Source organism: Rhamphochromis longiceps, linkage group LG2 (assembly GCF_057381845.1).
Source record: "Rhamphochromis longiceps isolate RC_006_pf linkage group LG2, R_longiceps_female_GT1.1, whole genome shotgun sequence".
In the NCBI taxonomy this organism is placed as follows: domain Eukaryota; kingdom Metazoa; phylum Chordata; class Actinopteri; order Cichliformes; family Cichlidae; genus Rhamphochromis; species Rhamphochromis longiceps.
In genome coordinates this window covers 24876808-24894414 of record NC_140558.1, presented here as the reverse complement: position 1 = coordinate 24894414, position 17607 = coordinate 24876808, and the positions used below count along the sequence as shown (strand labels likewise).

The following is a 17607-nucleotide window of genomic DNA, read 5'->3' as shown; positions in this document are numbered from 1 at the left end:
CACCAAGTTTACTGCTGTGTGTTTTCAAACACAGCTGTGATTCAGCTTCCCGCCAGTTCATGAATATGTTACTCACTTGCTGTTCTAAACACGATGTGCCTGACGTTGGCTTGGTTTTTAAAACAAAAAACAAAAAACCTTTGAACAGGAAGTGATGCATTGTGCAGTTTTATTTTTGAAGAAGGTGGAAGAGGATTTGTGTAGCTGACTGTGACGGGCAGAATAGGCAGACAGTCAAAGAGAACAGTGTGACACATAAGGGTTCAGCTCAAAACTATGTCAACACTACATGCTTGTTCAGTTCAAAAGACTGGCTCATCACCTACAGATATTGAACAAATGCATACTACCTGAACAGTGTATACTTAACCTGTTTGATCACCTGTCAATCAAACTGCTTGCACTGGCAGCTGACCTGTGAGTGAACCACACGGATGATGGCTTAGCAAAACCTACAAAAGTTTTTATAACCACAAAAGGAGTGGAAAGCCAGTTAACTGAACAGTGAGACTTCCTATTGATAAGAAAAATACAACTTGTATATCTGTAATCTCCTGTCTGTCCATGAAGCTGATCTATTGTGCTCCATTTATTTATTTATTTTTATCTATTGATTGGAGACTACTAGAATGACTTTGCATGATTCCCAGTTTCAAAAAAATCATCATTATTTCAGTTGGTGCAGCCCATCAGTTTAGCTGCTATCACAAGCCCGCTTTCTTATGATTGGCTGCCCCTCACAAAAAGGTTTAAACAGCACTCGCACCAACTGCAAAGCAAAGTTTAGGTTTAATTGCTCCTGTGAAGTCTGCTTTGTTGGAAACCTGAAAATATTTGCCCCTGACAGCCACCAGGACAAAAAGGGAGTACAACTGGTAACTGTCTAGTTACAGTGACATTTTGGCTGTTGGTGGCGTCAGAAGAGAATCTGCAGCCCATAGGAAAATCCCAGCTGATGGTTTTTCGTAACACAGGCCAGAGAGAATTTTTCACCAGAGCTAAATGTGTTTTAACTTGTGCTATCCTAGAGTTACCTGTATGGCCAACAGCTGTGCAAATTTATTTCAGTTTGCCTCGTTGTATAGACTTTTTCATATAGTCACGCCAAGCTAAAACTGCTTGGCGTGACCGCACCATTGGGAACATCTCTCTATTACATCACAAAGGGCTGAGAAACTGTCTGAAGCCTGAACCTTTGCCTTGAAGGGAATACTTCAATTTAATCTGACCTAATTGTTTCAAGCTTTGACCATGTCTAATAGACCATCATAGTCAAACATGGTCAAGAGAACCTTCTGAAGTTCAAATGGAACATCAGAACAGGGAAGAAAAAAGTGTCTTTGAGCATGCCATTATTGTTGGTGCCACATGGGCTGCTCTGAGTATTTCAGAAACTGCTGGGAAAATCCAGTGAGCAGCAGTTCTCTGGGTGAAAATGTCTTGTTGACATCAGAGGAGAATGGCCGGCAACTCAAATTACCACCAAGGTATACAGAAGAGCATCTCTGAACACACAACATGTCCAGCTTTGAAGCAGATGGGCTACAGCAGCAGAAGACCACAACTGGTGCTACTCCTGTCACCTAGGAACAAGGAACTGAGGTTATAATTCACACAGTCTCGCTAAAATTGGACAATAGATGTTGCCTGGTCTGATGAGTCACAATTTCTGCTGTAATATTTGGATGGCAAGTTCAGACGCCAACTACATGAAACTACATGAAATCACGGCTCCATCCTGCCTCGTATCAACGCTTCAGACTGGTGGGTCTAATGGTGTGGAGGAAACTTTCTTGACACACTTTTTGCCGTGAGGTGGTACAACGTACCTGAGTATAGTTCCCGACCATATTCATTCCTTTATGACCACAGTGTACCCATCTTCTGATGGCTCCTTCCAGTAGGACAGTGCATCATGTCACAAAACTCCAATCTGGTTTCACATGACAATGAGTTCACTGTGCTCAAATGGCCTCCACAGTCACCAGAACTCTTTCCAGTAGAGCACCTTTGGGATGTAACAGAACGGGAGCTTCTAGTTATAAACGTGCAGGCAATCAAGCTCCACTAACTTTGATGTCAATATGCCAGTATGGACCAAAATCTCTGAAAAGTGTATATTTATAAGAAAATAGAAAAAAACTGAATATATCCCCTTTGATAGAAAAAAGAAAGCTTTGTACACCTGAATGACATGAACTGTAATAGTGTCAGTAGTAGTTTTCCTCCTGCAAAGCATCAATAGCATTACACAATGATGATTTGCAGGTGGAATTTGAAGAAGTTGCCTTGAAAGCATTAAGGGAATACATACATAATAATGCATTTGATTCTTGAATATCTTGCATTTTGATACACAAGCTTAAGTGTAAGTGTGATTTCCAGACTGAGCTCACGTCACCATCCGCTGTGAATATTTAATTAGACCACTGGCGTGCACAGATAGAGACGAGGTGGTGCTGAAGCACTTGCCCTTTTGCCCTCAGTCCAAAAAAGTGCCCTTTTGAAAGACGTGATTTTTTTTTTTTTTTTAAAGCTGCGCGATTTAAAAAGGTGTGAAAATAATGGCTTGATTTGTGCCCCTTCTTCAAAGACACCCGAACCCTGTCGCTTTTTCACTGTCACCGTGTCACGTGAACACGCTTGCAGTTCATTTGTTGTGAGGCGTGTAGCAGCGGCATGACACAGGACTACTTGGAGTAGGCATAGTAGGCTGACTATAGCGACTGGGAACCACGGCGGACAACACGGCAGCTCTTTCCCTTCCCAACCAGTCAGGTAACCCATGAATCGAGTGAAATTATTCTGTTTGCCCTCTAAGACCAACCTGCAATTGTTTTGTTGTGAAGTAGCCTGTCAGAAACTGCACATGACAAACTTTGCCAGCTTACCCCTCCATCCATCCATATGGATAAACAAAAAAAACGACACATTTAAAATGTAACCTAAACCATTTAGGCAACCCCACTCTCCATCAATTCCGACCTTTTTGCATACACTATTGAAAATATCACGTTATGCTATAGGCTAAGGCTACATGCCGTTAGGCAGAGGGCTCTTTTGAGCCCATTTTTCGTTACAAATTTTAGGATGATCTCACGGAAATCTGTGAATAAATACAAAGTTTTCAAACTGAAGTCAGTGACGGGAAGACATCACACTTTTTAGAGATGGAACTGCAGAAAAACCTAAAACCTTGACATGATTATGAATAATAGAATTATGGACGTTTCTCCGTTTTTGTGGATTAGCCTTTCCATAACTAACGTCAACTACTGTCCTACTTTGGTAAGATTGAAATTAATGTCTTTGACTGTCTTTAGTAGGTGTCTCCTGTGAGAAAGTTAGAACACCGTCCAACTGTCTAAAGATGCAGTCTTTAGCCTAACTGGTTGTTACTGACTCAGCGATGCTCGCAGACATTTACGCACTGTGTTGTGACCTGATTGTGACAGAACAGTGACGTTGTTATTGGTAGTTTGAAGGGTACGGTGTTGGGGGTGGTGCATGTTAAAAGTTTTGAGAAGCACTGGTTAGACATGTTAATTTTTTTTGGTGTAACATATTGGCAACATTAACACATTAATTTGCTAAAGGAAAAATAGGCAGTTCCCAATTGCCTGTGAAAACGACCATTCTGCCCTGTTCTTGTAATGACCACAGTCAGTCTTATTCGTTCTCATACATTTTGGTCTATTTATTTACTAATTTCAGCAAGCATAATGCCTAGGAAAGAGAGGCTGAGAAAGGAGAAAATAAAAGTCAAATTGCATTTAACCTGTGCGATTTTTTTATTATACAAAGAAAAGGTTTTCCACATATGCAAAAAGTGCCCTTTTTTCCCCCTGGAGCACTTGCCCCCCAAAATGTCTGTGCACGCCACTGAATTAGACCAATGTAAACTCCAAGCTGCATTGCGGCAACCGTTCGACAGTGGGGTTACCATTTGTTATAAAAACAAATATGATAGTTCCACTGGTCACGTTTGAACGCATAACTTACAGCCAGAAGGGACACGTTCACAGAGCCCGGAGAAGGAAGGAGTGTGTCATTTTTCCTCATGCAAAGGATTACAGAGTCAATGCATGACGGATTCTTAGGGGCAGCCTGTAATCTTGTCTGGATGGTATGTAGCATGTTGTGTTTTGTCTGAGAGCAGTGATGTCAGCAACAAAATAAAGTGGTCCCCAAACCCACTGCTATAGTGTTTCCTGTAACACTTTGATACAACTCATAGACAGGTGACTTCAGACTTGGCTGCCCACGCTGGCCCACTGAAGGTCACTGATGCTCACTGTTGAGTCTTATAAAAAAAAAAATCTCAGAAACTACTGTGGTTGATTTCCCATTAAAGCTCAGCCTGACAATCAGCAAACGATCAAGTTATTTTAGTTTGTGAAGAAAAGTATTAATCCACCTTTAAAAAATACATATATCTTACGTTTTTATTTACAAATGCTGTAGGTCTGGTTAACTCACTTGAACACTTCTTTGTTGAAGTGACTATCCCAATGGGATGGGAGGAAGGAATCGGGAGAATCCCACTTTATAAAGCAAACCAGTAGGCTGTGATATTCCTCGTGAGGTTGTCGGGTGCTCGCTAGTGGCAGAGCACGCGCACTGCATTTCATTCGGAGTCCGCAGACTGAATGAAGAATCCGCAGCTTCGACACTGTCCTGTGAGAAAGTAGCGGTTCGTCTACGGGAATCGTCGTGGAATATTTAGTTCTGTTTTGATTCCTCAGGTTCAAAGGGTTAACATCGCGAGGGCTGGCTAAGTGTCGAACAAGTGACTATAAAGGACAACAATACACAACAAACCGCAGCCCTCCAGACTGAGTGGAGCCAGCAACTTGTGAGACGTTCCAGAGCCGCAGCACGACCACCGTAAGACGTCCAGCTTCAATCACTTAAACATCAAAAGCAGAAAAGAATAAATGGAAACGTTTCACTTTCATTTCTTATACGTTTTTAGCTGCCGGCGTATCATTTAACGTTATATTTTCGATATTCGGGTCGCAAATGTCAAGATGGAGAAAAGTTAGCTCACTTGGAACAATCTGACCTATACTCAAGAAAAGTGACCTGATTTTTTTTTTTTTAGAAAAGTAAGCGATTGTGGGTCATGCTTAGTGGTACATTAAAAGCTGTTTAAAACTAGTGTTAATGTTTAGTGTCTTCGCAGTAAGAAACTAAATCCTCACGGACATTAACACCAAAGCGAGCACTAGTTTGTTGGGACAGCGGAGCGATATTTACTCCGCCTTCCCAGACTATTTCACTCCAGAATCTGGAGGACATGGCACGGAGAGACGGAACGAAGGGGCTCTGAAAACGAAAGAAATGTATACACAAGTTGGGATTACGGGCTAAATGTTTGCAAGAAAGATCACTGTCATGATTCGTACGCATTGTTGAAAGGTATGTGGTTATTTAACGGTTGAAATAAGAGAGTAGACTTGAACTCCAGGGAGCTACATCAGCAGGACACAGAGGCTCGGCGCTCCGTTCCCCTCGGAGAGCTTGGCTAACAGCTAACATAGCTTAGCTTCAGTTGTGAGAAGTTCAAAAAGTTTCTGGAATGGAGGAAGAGGAGGAAGGCTGAAGTAAACGTTGTCAAACTACTAAGAGGCTGAATACGATGACTCCCCAAGTTATACTTGATGATAAAACGATTATGGTAGACTCTTATGTAGATGGTTGTTATGAGGTGTTTAATTAAAAACTTCACGCTAAACAAGATGTGTTCTGTGAAAGCAAGCTAAGCTAGTTAGCAAAATCTCGATGCTACTTACATCAAGTTGCTACATACCAGAGTTAGCTAATGCCAGTGGGATATTATATTATATTGTGACCGTGTGTATTTTCGTGGAGCACTTGGAGCAGTACTAAAAGCTATTTTTATTGCTGTTTCTGGGGTCTGTGTATAATTAGATGCGTCTTTCTGAATGCCTTTTCTCTCTTTCTCTGGTTGGGGGGGGGTACTGAATCGTCCTTCCATATTGTCTGTTCCGTGTTACTTCATGTTTGACAAGCGTTAAAGACGGATTACACGCTGTTAAACAAAGTAGTGTTGTCAGGTTTTCCAGTTTTTTGGAAGTTTTTTTTTTTGTCTTTTTGTTTTGCTTGCTGTGTGCGTTTTATGTAGACATCTTTTAAACGGGATTAAAGGAATTTCTCAGGCGTGTAATCCAGAGCAGCCCAAACTGATGAATATCTATCAACGATTTGAGAAGCTTCTGGGGTGCACTTCCTATTATTAAAGTACATCTCATTGTTTCCCGCCATGCTTGGAGATGGTATTTTTTAAAATGTTGTATCCATGTACATATGTGTATATGCATTTTCTTAATGCATCTATGACCTATATATTTTCTGTGATTCATAAAGAGTTTTCCCTGGGTCATAGTGGGATTTTGACGATTTTACTACCCGTTTAAACACGACTGATCCACAAGTCTTAACCTTTGGTTGTTATATTAGGCTATTTTAAAAAAGGTATTTTATGCTTGGGGAAATGAAACTCTACTTGGGAACAACTAGTTAAGAAATCCCAGTGGTGTGGTGTTGTAGTGTTTTGTTTTGTGTTTTTGCCCTTTAATAGTTTTTATATATCTGGCAAGCAATCCCTGTCATACTAAATTGGTTCCACAAAGAGTAAACTCATGGTCATTTTTGTAAGAATGTAAGCCACCTTTACTGAGGGTTAACAAATAAGTACTTGTCAAAGTGCGATGTTGTAAAATACATAGCACCCTAACTGATAGTGGGTAGTATTTTTAGGGTGTTTTAAAAAAAAAGGGGGGGGGGGGGGGATCTTGGCGTAGATGTATTTGTTGCTATTCTTCTCACGCACGCACATGGAACTAGTTGTAATAAAAATGGAAACCGATGGTGTTGTTATTAACATGCCAGTACTGTAAACTACAGATAAATCTGTGATAGGCCAATATCAGCCCACTGATATCTGTCTGAATCTGGTTAAACATACTTTAGTCGAGACTGATTTGACACAGAGAATAAGCTATCGTCGTGAACTGTTTGTCTTTTGAAAAGCTCAGCTTTATCTGAAGGATTGGCATGAGAAATCTTATTTAATGTAGTCTTTGTAGCTACAGTGTGTTTATCCACAAGTTTGGATGTGTAAATTGATTACTTGTCTTTACCAACTGAACCATGAACTTGTGTGTCACTTGGAATCTGAAAAAGGCCTATCCACATGTAGGAAGAACTGCTTTAATGTGGCCTGGTGACTTCCAGAAAAGCTCCCAACATTTACATGTTGATATGGGTTTTTTTTCGGTGTGTGTGTGTCCTGCTTTAGGATGTTTCTCTCTGCTTTCATGTGTGTGGAGAACAATGAGTAATGGGAGTGAGTGCAGTGCTGTTGGACAGCTGTTAGCTGGAAGGGAGGGATTGGGCAGAGATGGGATGAGGGAGGAAGCAGCTCTTTGTGGTTACATCCTTTTTGACTAAGGCCAGTTTCACAGCCCAAACAGCTGCTGCTGCAGGCTGCATGTGTTGACCCTCTGTCTGCTCTGTCTGTATGAAGGGGATTGAAGTGTTATATGTCATAATTGCCCGAACTCCCCAACATCTCTAGAGCAGTCTGAGACAAAGGTATCTTGGTGCAGTGCATCAGTAGTGAGGGGTAATCAGCAACTCTTAGTTTTACTTTTTTTTTTTTTTTCCTTTCCCAGTGCAAATACTGAAGAGAGAGGTCAGTATTTTGTCTCAACTGTCATGTTATTTATTTGAAAAGTAGTTCAAAAATTGGCTGAGACTTCACTAGGCAAAAAACAGATTTTCTTTTATTTATTTTTTTAAAGTAGATTCTCCACATGCTGCCTTAAGAGTTTTTCCCTTATGTGGCATAACTTGTACCAGTCAGTTCAGCAATCATTGTTAGTCCGACTGTAGCATCTATTCTTCTCTTTCCTCTGCCAGTGTGATCACAGCTGTGTGTCTGCCTCTAAGCATGAGTCCACCAAAAGCAGAATGTCCTGAAACTTGAAGAGGTGGCACTTTAAAAAGAGCTCATTAAATTTTGGTCCCGATCCAAACTGCTTTCCTTATTTTGTTTAAATGGGGAGTTGGCCTTGAGCACTCTGTAGCTGCCTTTCTGCAGAATTGCTTGTTGTGTGACAAATGATCATGTTAGATGCATTTTAGGCCATATGGCTGTTAAGTGTTTTCCATGTGCATGATTGATCTCGAGTTTGAGATGGCACGCGTTTCACATAACTGAGTCCTCTAAGTAGTGATGGTGGCGTTTCTGTGGAAATGTGTCAGATCAAAAATGGCACAAAGGGTTTTCTTGAATTCCCAAACCCCCACCCCATGGATCGAGAATAGTGCTTCTCTAAGTGGGTTGCCATAAAGACTGTTTCATGTCATTAAACAAAAAACTGTAACAGTTGCTATAAAAATGTTTAGAAAGGCTTGCTTGTTCATCTAGATAACAGTAATTTCAAACTTTACATGTGTTCTTTCTCTGATCTTTTGTGTTTTGCAGAAGGCTGACAGAGGAAACCCTGACTGTGGGCGATTTGAATGAAGTTAGCCAAAAGAGCATTGGTAGTTCTCAAGAAATGAGCACTTCCTTATAAGACGTGTGTCAGACTTGCACCAGTGAGGCCTGCTGCAGTGTATCAGTTCAACATAAGTCCTGATTTGAGCTCCTACAGACTACACCCCCCCTCTCCATCAGTGGTAGTGACCCAACTCCGGACAGCTTGCTGGAGGGCCCTTCCTGAGCAGCAGCAGCTGCGTCCTGCTTGCTCACTCCTGGCCCTCCCCTGCTTCCTGTCCTTGGTCAGACAAGGCTAAAATCTCCTCTCCCCTCACCCCACCCCTCATCGGTGTTGGCTTTTCATACTTGCACACTTATATTACCCTCTCAAGCAACTTCTTTTGTTGATCACACGCTCACAGACTGTGTTGGGTTAATAACGTTCTTTGGAGATTACCTGCTGACTGATTTTTGGCCCCCTTGCATAGGCCCAGTGTCATCGCGAAGGAAAGTTCCTCTCTTTTACCTGCACTACAACTTGCAGAATGACTTCCATGTCTAGTTTGTTCTCCTTCACAAGTCCGACAGTCAGGCGCCTGCTCGGCTGGAAACAGGGAGACGAGGAAGAGAAATGGGCAGAAAAGGCAGTTGATGCACTTGTGAAAAAGTTGAAGAAGAAGAAGGGTGCCATGGAAGACCTGGAGAAAGCGCTGAGCTGCCCTGGACAGCCCAGCAAGTGTGTTACCATTCCAAGATCACTGGACGGCCGGCTGCAGGTTTCCCACAGGAAGGGTCTTCCTCATGTTATCTACTGCAGAGTGTGGCGCTGGCCGGATCTACAGTCCCACCATGAGCTCAAGCCTCTGGACATTTGCGAGTATCCGTTTGGCTCCAAACAGAAGGAGGTGTGCATAAACCCATATCACTACAAGAGAGTGGAGAGCCCTGGTATGTAATTTTTCTCACCTTAAACAGGTTCTGTTTAATCAACCTTAGCTTTTATATTTAAACAGACATGTAATGTTAATGGTTGTTGTATATACGATTAAACCTGTGTTCTGTGAGGCATAGTCATCACATAATTGGTTTATTTGCAGTGTTTCTAACATTTCTAGCCTATTGTTTCGTTTTGCTTTTTGCCTTTTAACTTTCAAATACAAGATGGATTAAAGCAATTTAGAACTGTGCACATCTCTCAGTAAACTGTAGAGCTGGTAAACAAATCTACAAAGGTCAGGAGGCTGTCATCACACAGGCCTTTTCTGCCCGCCCCCTCCATTTCACAGAAAATCAATATCACTAGCTCTGGGAGTCTTATTAGATTATATGCCTCAGGCATTCCAGATTGGGTGTGGCATCAGAAAGCAGTGTACTAAACGCATAAACCACTCAGACTAAACTCCCAGCACTTTCACATCACTTAACCCCCCCTTCCCCATTTTCTCCCACACCCCATCATATACACTTACACACCCATGGATGACCCTAAAGATACAGGCTTTCTGATACTACACTGGTTCAGGATTGCAAGGTCTGTATTGACCGGTTCAAAGATGCAGATCACTTGTCGGTGAGAAGACTATATTTCAGCCTTGGAGCCTGGACTCTTAAAGTCAGAGTAATATCTTGCAAAGGGAAACCTTCAATCCTTTTTAAGGGTAAAATTAGATGTGAAGGACATCTTGTTCTTATGTATCAAGAGCTAAAAATAACATTTCAAGACTCACTGTTGTTGTTCAGTCATCTCTATTTCAACATACAGGTTGGAATTCCTTCAGTTATTTTTGATAGCATTATTAAAATCATATTAAAATACTGTAATAACGATCTCAGCATATACAGTGTTCTACACATTAGGTATTTTCAGCCTCTACAAGATTAATCTATGCTGCTTTCTGGTTTTAATTATTTTCATGTAAATTTTAATTGTTTTGGGCTTGCCCTACTCCTTAAAAACTTAGTTTTCATGAATTGTGAATTCCACATGGTGATACATCATGTGTGCAGTTTCTCACTTGTTTAATTCATTTTTCTTCTTCCATCCAGTGCTTCCTCCTGTCCTGGTACCACGGCACAGCGAGTTCAACCCACAGCACAGCTTGCTGGTACAGTTCCGTAACCTCACCCACAACGAGCCACACATGCCCCTGAATGCCACCTATCCAGAGTCCTTCCAACAGCCGCACAATGGGGGTGGCAGCAGTGGAGGAGGTGGAGGTGGCGGCAGCTCTTTTTCCATTTCTCCCAACTCTCCATATCCTCCTTCTCCAGCCAGCTCTGGTACTTATCCAAACTCTCCTGCCAGTTCGGGGCCCTCAAGTCCATTCCAACTCCCAGGTACACCAAATACACTCCTCCACCTAACCCTGGGAAAGTTGCCAAACCATTGTTTTTTCTGAATTGTCACTGTCATGTAGCCAACAAATGTCTGACTTTTGATAAACACTGGTCTCTCAGGATTTCTGTTTTTCAAGTTGCATAATGCAAGGGGGGGGGGGGGGGGGGGGGGGAGGAGTCTGTTTACAGTTGTATGGTGAAAAAACAAATGATGTAGCCAGGCGAATCCAGTTCCATCCACCAGCACTGATGCTCTTAGTCTAGACCAGTGGTTCTTAACCTGGGTTCGATCGAACCCTAGGGGTTCGGTGAGTCGGTCTCAGGGGTTCGGCAGACCCTCCACCGTGACATGCACCGCTCATTTTGTGCACCAATAAAAAACATATCTATGTCTTGAATTTGAAAAAAATCATATTTTATTTTTCACTAAAGAGGGGTTCAGTGAATGCGCATATGAAACTGGTGGGGTTCGGTACCTCCAACAAGGTTAAGAACCACTGGTCTAGACTCTGCTTCACTCCAGATCTGCTGACACATCCAGTGATTTAAGGCAGTCTGGCAAAAAGGGGTGGTTTTTGTTTTGTTTTTAAATTGTTTGTTTTTTGTTTTTAACAGCAATTTAGGATTTAAGTTATTTATCCTGCAAAGCTTTGGTTGGCTTTTTGAATGCTGACAAGCATCATGATCCACTGAAATGTCCTTGTTGCAGTTTTAAGTAGATGTTTTGTTTCCTGTATGCCTCACTAAGGGCTTGAAAAGCTCATGTTGCATCTGTCGGGAATGGGTTAGCATGTGGCTTAGCAAATGAGGGATGTGTGTAATCTGACACCATTTCCGGGGTACAGATCTTGTCATGATTGTTCTAAGGAGTGTCTAAGGGGATTTTGTGTGCGTAAGAGAGAGAGAGTACATTTGTCAGCAGCAGCAACTGGTCCCACTAATGTCTCTCTTAATGTCTCAGCTGACACCCCACCACCAGCCTACATGCCCCCTGATGAGCCGATCGGCCAGGAGCCCCAGTCCATGGAAACGAACAGCAGCCTGGTACCGCAGAGCATTGCCAGAGGTGGTGAGATGTGCTCACAGTTATACTGACAGTAGCAAAAATATACCAAACCTGTTGGTATATCTCAGCTTCATGTATAAGTTTCCTTTCCTCTTTAACTAGCTGTTAAATTATGAACAGAGTTTAATTTACAAAGGTCTTGTTTCTTCCTCATTTTTTTTTTCTCTTCAAATCCAAGTAGTGCTGTCTCCGTTTTAGTTTATGGGACACTTTTTACACAATCTTCCATTAAACCTGGTTTATATCTTTCAGTTGTAGTGGTTAAGTTAACCCATTTGTCAAATGTGTGAAAGTTCTCGTGTTTGAGACCCAGATAAGTCTCTAGGAGGGTTATGTGAGGTTGGGCAGCTGCGGTACGACTCTACTAAATCAAACGTTTTGTCCAATGTGCTGTCATGACCCCCTATTTATAAGCTATTATGCTTAAACCTAAACATAACAGTTTCAAGTCCTTTGACTCATTTAACTTAACACTCTTATTGGATAAGTGCGAAGCAGCTCTCTGTTACATTCATGGTTATATTTAGGAAAAGATGTTTTAATATCACTTGGACTATTGACTCTGTCAGTGTTTTGCTGTGCCCACATTTAAAAGGTGTTTTGACAACCTTTTTAAGCTGATATGCAGGGCTTTGACATTTTTCAGGCCCTTGCCAAAAACAGTTCACACATTACTGAGATTTACCTGGTGCTTGTAAATCTCTGTATAACAACATTTTACTGAAGCACAAGTATCGCTACACTTCATGTCTACCAGCAGTATTTGGTTTATGAGAGCTGAAGTCGGGAGTGAGTCTATGTAGGTTGACTAAATTAGAGCCTCTATGGAGCATCACATCATTGTACTACAGAAATAAGAAAGATGTGACAGCTTTGGATTTATTTAAACTTGCATGATCTCTGACCAGACTGTTGGTGTAGACCATATGTTAGGACTGGTCTTTTAGAGCTAGTTGAGGTAACCTCATTGAATGTAGTTTTACATGAGTTGGGTTAACAGAGCTTTGCTCCTGGTTACTTTTCCTCTTTAACCGTAATAATTAATAAATCTCGTAGTTTATTTAACCACGCAGTCGTGTACTGTCTGGATTGTCTGAATTCATTTCAAATCCATGTTCAACATCTGTTGATCTTACCTATTGTTTGCAGATGTGCAGCCAGTGGAGTATGAGGAGCCCAGTCACTGGTGCTCTATTGTCTACTATGAACTTAACAATCGTGTCGGAGAGGCTTACCACGCTTCATCCACCAGTGTGCTCGTGGATGGCTTCACTGACCCCTCAAACAACAAAAACCGCTTCTGCCTCGGACTGCTGTCCAACGTCAACCGCAACTCCACAATCGAGAACACCCGCAGACACATTGGCAAAGGTATGACTAATAACCCCAGTAAGAGTAGGAAATAAGGAAATGATGGTGATTAAATGTTCTTACACTTTTGTTTGTCGTCCAGGAGTGCACCTGTACTATGTGGGAGGGGAGGTGTATGCAGAGTGCCTCAGCGACACCAGCATTTTTGTTCAGAGTCGTAACTGTAATTACCACCACGGCTTCCACCCTACCACTGTGTGCAAGATCCCCAGTGGATGTAGCCTGAAGATTTTCAACAACCAAGAGTTTGCTCAACTTCTGGCTCAGTCGGTTAACCATGGCTTTGAGGCCGTCTATGAGCTTACCAAGATGTGTACAATTAGGATGAGCTTTGTCAAGGTAAGGGTTTCATGCTGTACACAAGTCGAATGAAGACGTTCTCGGTAATTTCTTGATTCCTCACTAATTGTGAGTCAGACCACAAGCACTTCAAAACCTGACTTTCTTTTTGCTATAAGAAAGTCAGAAAAACAGCCTACCAAAGTACTCCAAGAAGTACACCTATTTGGTAGTTTCTGTTACAGTAGATTTCTCTAGTCTGCATTAAGTCATGATGAGACACACACACACACACACGGTGAAAACAATACCAGCCACACTTTTGCTTGATTTAATAAGTGCAAACATCATCAGTCACTGTCATTGTGTAATATGGTGTACCTTTAGTTTTTTTTTTTTTTGTGTTTTCCCTCCACAGGGCTGGGGAGCAGAGTATCATCGACAGGATGTCACCAGCACCCCCTGCTGGATCGAAGTGCACCTGCACGGGCCGCTTCAGTGGCTAGACAAAGTGCTAACACAAATGGGTTCTCCTCTCAACCCAATCTCTTCTGTGTCCTAATACTGGACTTGTGAGAGCCTGGGAGACCCGTTATGAAAATCACCCCCCTCGCCCCCAAAACCCCTCAATGATTTCTAATTTAAAACAGTCTTAATGGCTGAACTGTTTACACTTACTTTGGGAAGGGATTGGCTAATAATTCAACAGCACCTGCAGCCAGCATCCAGTTGTTGAAATGGCATCAATGTTGCAAGAAAATACCTGGAGAAAGATGAGAATATGCCCAAGTAGCAGTGACGACATGGACACACTACTGCTTGACAATGCTACAATACCTACAAGAACTGAGGGCTCCATTGTCAAGCTTGAATCTGTCAAATGTTAATTTTTTTTTGCATCAAGTTTTATTGTTTGACGAATAACTTTTTGTTTCTCCATATGTGTAGTTTTTAATGAAGCGGAACTGTTTCACTACTCTGCCTTGTGTCTGACAATTTGAAATTTTACAAAACACTTTTCTTACATTGTTGTCTCAATGTCAAATATTTACAATAAAGATATAGACATGACTATGTTTACCATTAGACTCAGATATAACATGCTTTCTTTTTATAGTCTCTACTGCTAGAATTGAACACTGAGCTACTGCCTTTTAAGAAAGTTATGTATGCCAACCTGATAGTTTTTGATATGGGAGATCAATCACTGAACAAGTTTAACATGCCATAAGCTAACAACATTGTGAATGTTACATCTATCGTAATAGAAGTAGTCATATATGATATAATCAGAAAGTGGACGCCATCATTATTGATTCTTGTTTGTACTCTCGTGTTCAAGTAAGAGTGGCTGTATTTTCCATACTCACTGTATTAACAATATTGTGCACTCATGAATTTTATGGAGGCATGTTGGATGGGTTTGGCGTGGGTACCAAGGCATTATGTTGATAAATAATTTGACCTCCTTTGCTCAATGAAATAAAGGGGTTGTCTGGTAACGGAATAATTTTAGTTTTGTACTTTTAAGTGTTTTTGTTTTTAAATTTTTGACTTTTGGCTCAGTCGCATAGAGACGATAACCTCAGTGTGCAACAATCTCCTGCTTGTGTTGGACAAAGGCATTTCCTGTGAATTTTTATTTTATTTTCCTCTTGTTTTTCTTTTTGTTTTAAGTAAAAATACTGTTTCTATTTCTTTCTTTTTTTCTAAAGTCAAGTTTTTATTTTTACTTCAGGTAACAAAAATGTCTTTAAGTTACCAGTTGATAACAGCGATAGCTTATTGTTCTGTGCTTACGTCTGGTCTTGGCAAATTGGCGACAATCAGTCAAAACATACGTGAGCAGATGGATTCACCGTACACAGTGGTTTGTTCTGATAATGAAAACTGATGACACACCATCCAGCTTTCTCCATGGAATCATTCTATCTATGGCTGATTGCTTTGAATAGCCTTTATTAGATGTAAAGGGTTGTGAAAATACACTGTCACCGTGGTAAACTCATAAAGGACAGTGAATTGTAATGACTGAAAGATTAAGTACACAAAGTCCACAGCTTATTTCTGTTTACAGTACGGCTTAGTGTCAATAAATCTGTTATACAAGAATAGCATTCTTTTTGCTTTCCATGAGGTTAAAGCACTTGTTGGCTGAAATGGAGAACTTAAAAAATGTTGAAATGTTTGTTGATATTTCTGTATTTCATGCAGCATGTCTCAATAAGGACAGCATGCAGGATTCCTTCATATTCATGAGGTAGGTACACGCAGAACCTTTAGAGACAATTCAAGTTAAAGGAAATTTTTCAATAAATCTTTCAGGAAGCTTTATTCAAATCTATAATCAGCTCTGAATAACAACATAGCACAAATATTTTTCACCTATGTGTGTGTGTGTATACGTGTCTACCTGAGCTTATAAATAAACAAAAATAGGCACAATGAGTACAGGAGGTTACAGAATAGCAAGTTGCCCTTTTTACAGTTTTTCACCGCCAGACCTGAAGCGTTAACCAATGACGCATCAGCCAGTCAACTTCCTATTGGTCCACGTTTCTATTTACCGTAAATATCCTAAAAGGTGCGTCGCTTAACAATACAGTAGAGTGAAACAAGCCGCACCTACAAACACTGTTACGCGATATAGGGGTCAAACACTAATATTAAGTCGTGACTAAATACTGTAAATTAAGCGTCCCTCTATCTGCTTTTTATAGCGATTACCGGACATAAGAACACAAGCATGTCGTGAGACACACAAATTGGTCTTGCGTCAAAATAATTTTACCAACCGGATGTGAGGTGGCTTCTAGTGAGCAAGCCAAAGATAAACACGTATACAGGCAGAAAGGGGTGAGGATAATAAATATTACAGGGAGGGTGTTGTGAAAGAGCTGAAATGGAGTAGTTGCTCATAATATACAGTTCAAGTAGGCAGGGATACATCCGACAAAGGTACTAAGGAGAAAGTCTACCACAGACATCGAGTAGGTGAGTCCCGCAGAGTAGTGACAGCTGCAACGGTAGCAGCTAGCAGGCTAACGCTAGCTAAAACTGGCTAACTAACACAGTTAACTGTTTGACAGTCTGTGGAGCAGATAACATTATTAACCCAGACAATCGTATCTTCGGGTATTTGGATAATGTGTAGCTTCTTTATATTTGTGGTTTTAGCATTTAATATTTCTTGAAAACCTAGCAGGTCAGTCGGCTTTCAGACTTCATTGGCCCATTAGCTTTAAAAACAGTAAGCTACTTAGCATCTGTATACGTGGTTTTGTTTGATTTTTCTGAAGAGGGAGTGTAGCTGTTGTTTAACTAGCTTTACTATAAGTTATTCCTGATAATTGTAGTGGTCAGCTTCAAAACTTCAAAAGGAAGCATCATTGATGTTTAAATATAAAACGTTTCTGTATTTTTTTGGTTTAACAGCACAACTATATTTCACTATGAGTGCCAAAACCTTTTGACCATATACCCTCATAAAGTCTACCTAATACATTTTATTTTAAAAGTCGTTATCTAAGTAAAACGAACATGGCATAAAGACGCCCCTCCCCCCCCAAGCATATCACTTTTATTTGCGTTCTGCTTTAGTGTATTTGTCAACTTTCACAAGCATTAACCTGTTCTTCCATTCCTTCTCCATCTGTTTTCCCTCCACAGCATCCAAGGCCAAAATGGTGCGAGCAGCCTTAGTGACTGTCACCAGTCTGGCGTTGACTGGGGCCGTTGTGGCACATGCTTATTTACTCAAACACCAGTTTTACCCGACTGTAGTTTACCTCACCAAGAGCAGTCCCAGCATGGCGGTAAGATTGGAAATGAAGTCAAATGTTCCATGTTTTGTTTTGTTTTTTCTGTAAATTCTTTAAATTTTCCTTTCTCTCCTGGTATCAGGTGTTGTACATCCAGGCATTTGTGCTTGTGTTTCTGCTGGGAAAGTTTATGAGGAAGGTCTTTTTTGGTCAGTTGAGAGCTGCAGAAATGGAGGTAGAGATATCTTTTACGTTCAGTTGATTCATCGTGACGTATTTAA

At 41.1% G+C, this 17607-nt stretch overlaps 2 protein-coding genes and 1 long non-coding RNA gene across 6 annotated transcripts in view; 2 read left to right on the top strand and 1 right to left on the bottom strand.

The window, feature by feature from the left end:
* Nucleotides 1-157: 157 nt before the first annotated feature.
* On the bottom strand, nucleotides 158-4606 carry LOC146677236 (uncharacterized). The gene is made up of 3 exons (XR_014913450.1): nucleotides 4480-4606; nucleotides 1830-2008; nucleotides 158-1583 (listed from the first exon to the last, which is right to left on the bottom strand). It is a non-coding gene; the product is annotated as an uncharacterized LOC146677236 (long non-coding RNA).
* A 46-nt stretch (nucleotides 4607-4652) lies between these two features.
* smad5 (SMAD family member 5) lies at nucleotides 4653-15522 on the top strand. 3 transcript variants are annotated; one of them, XM_085419553.1, is made up of 7 exons: nucleotides 4653-4887; nucleotides 8516-9460; nucleotides 10559-10849; nucleotides 11811-11918; nucleotides 13065-13286; nucleotides 13369-13625; nucleotides 13984-15522. In XM_085419553.1, exons 2-7 carry the CDS (start codon nucleotides 9058-9060, stop codon nucleotides 14125-14127), a joined length of 1425 nt encoding a protein of 474 aa, XP_085275679.1. In that variant the 5' UTR covers nucleotides 4653-4887; nucleotides 8516-9057; the 3' UTR covers nucleotides 14128-15522. The 3 variants fall into 3 exon arrangements, with proteins under 3 accessions (XP_085275679.1, XP_085275686.1, XP_085275671.1); XM_085419560.1 differs by lacking the exon at nucleotides 4653-4887 and adding an exon at nucleotides 5263-5421 and having other exon boundaries at nucleotides 11811-11915; XM_085419545.1 differs by lacking the exon at nucleotides 4653-4887 and adding an exon at nucleotides 5263-5421.
* Nucleotides 15523-16368: 846 nt separating this feature from the next.
* Nucleotides 16369-17607, top strand: part of syvn1 (synovial apoptosis inhibitor 1, synoviolin) — a 13164-nt gene continuing 11925 nt past the window's right edge. Inside the window, exons 1-3 of one of the 2 annotated variants that reach the window (XM_085419537.1) lie at nucleotides 16369-16555; nucleotides 17235-17380; nucleotides 17469-17561. In XM_085419537.1, coding sequence (XP_085275663.1) covers nucleotides 17249-17380; nucleotides 17469-17561 — 225 coding nt within the window. In that variant the 5' untranslated portion in view covers nucleotides 16369-16555; nucleotides 17235-17248. Of the gene's footprint in view, nucleotides 16560-17234; nucleotides 17381-17468; nucleotides 17562-17607 lie in introns of both variants that reach the window. The other variant, XM_085419532.1, reaches the window with a different exon arrangement.

Coding starts and splice junctions, on each gene's coding strand:
- smad5 (XM_085419553.1), top strand. CDS start 9,058: ATGACTTCCATGTCTAGTTTGTTCTCCTTCACAAGTCCGACAGTCAGG. Junction 9,461..10,558: donor CAAGAGAGTGGAGAGCCCTG/GTATGTAATTTT, acceptor TCTTCCATCCAG/TGCTTCCTCCTGTCCTGGTA. Junction 11,919..13,064: donor GCAGAGCATTGCCAGAGGTG/GTGAGATGTGCT, acceptor TATTGTTTGCAG/ATGTGCAGCCAGTGGAGTAT.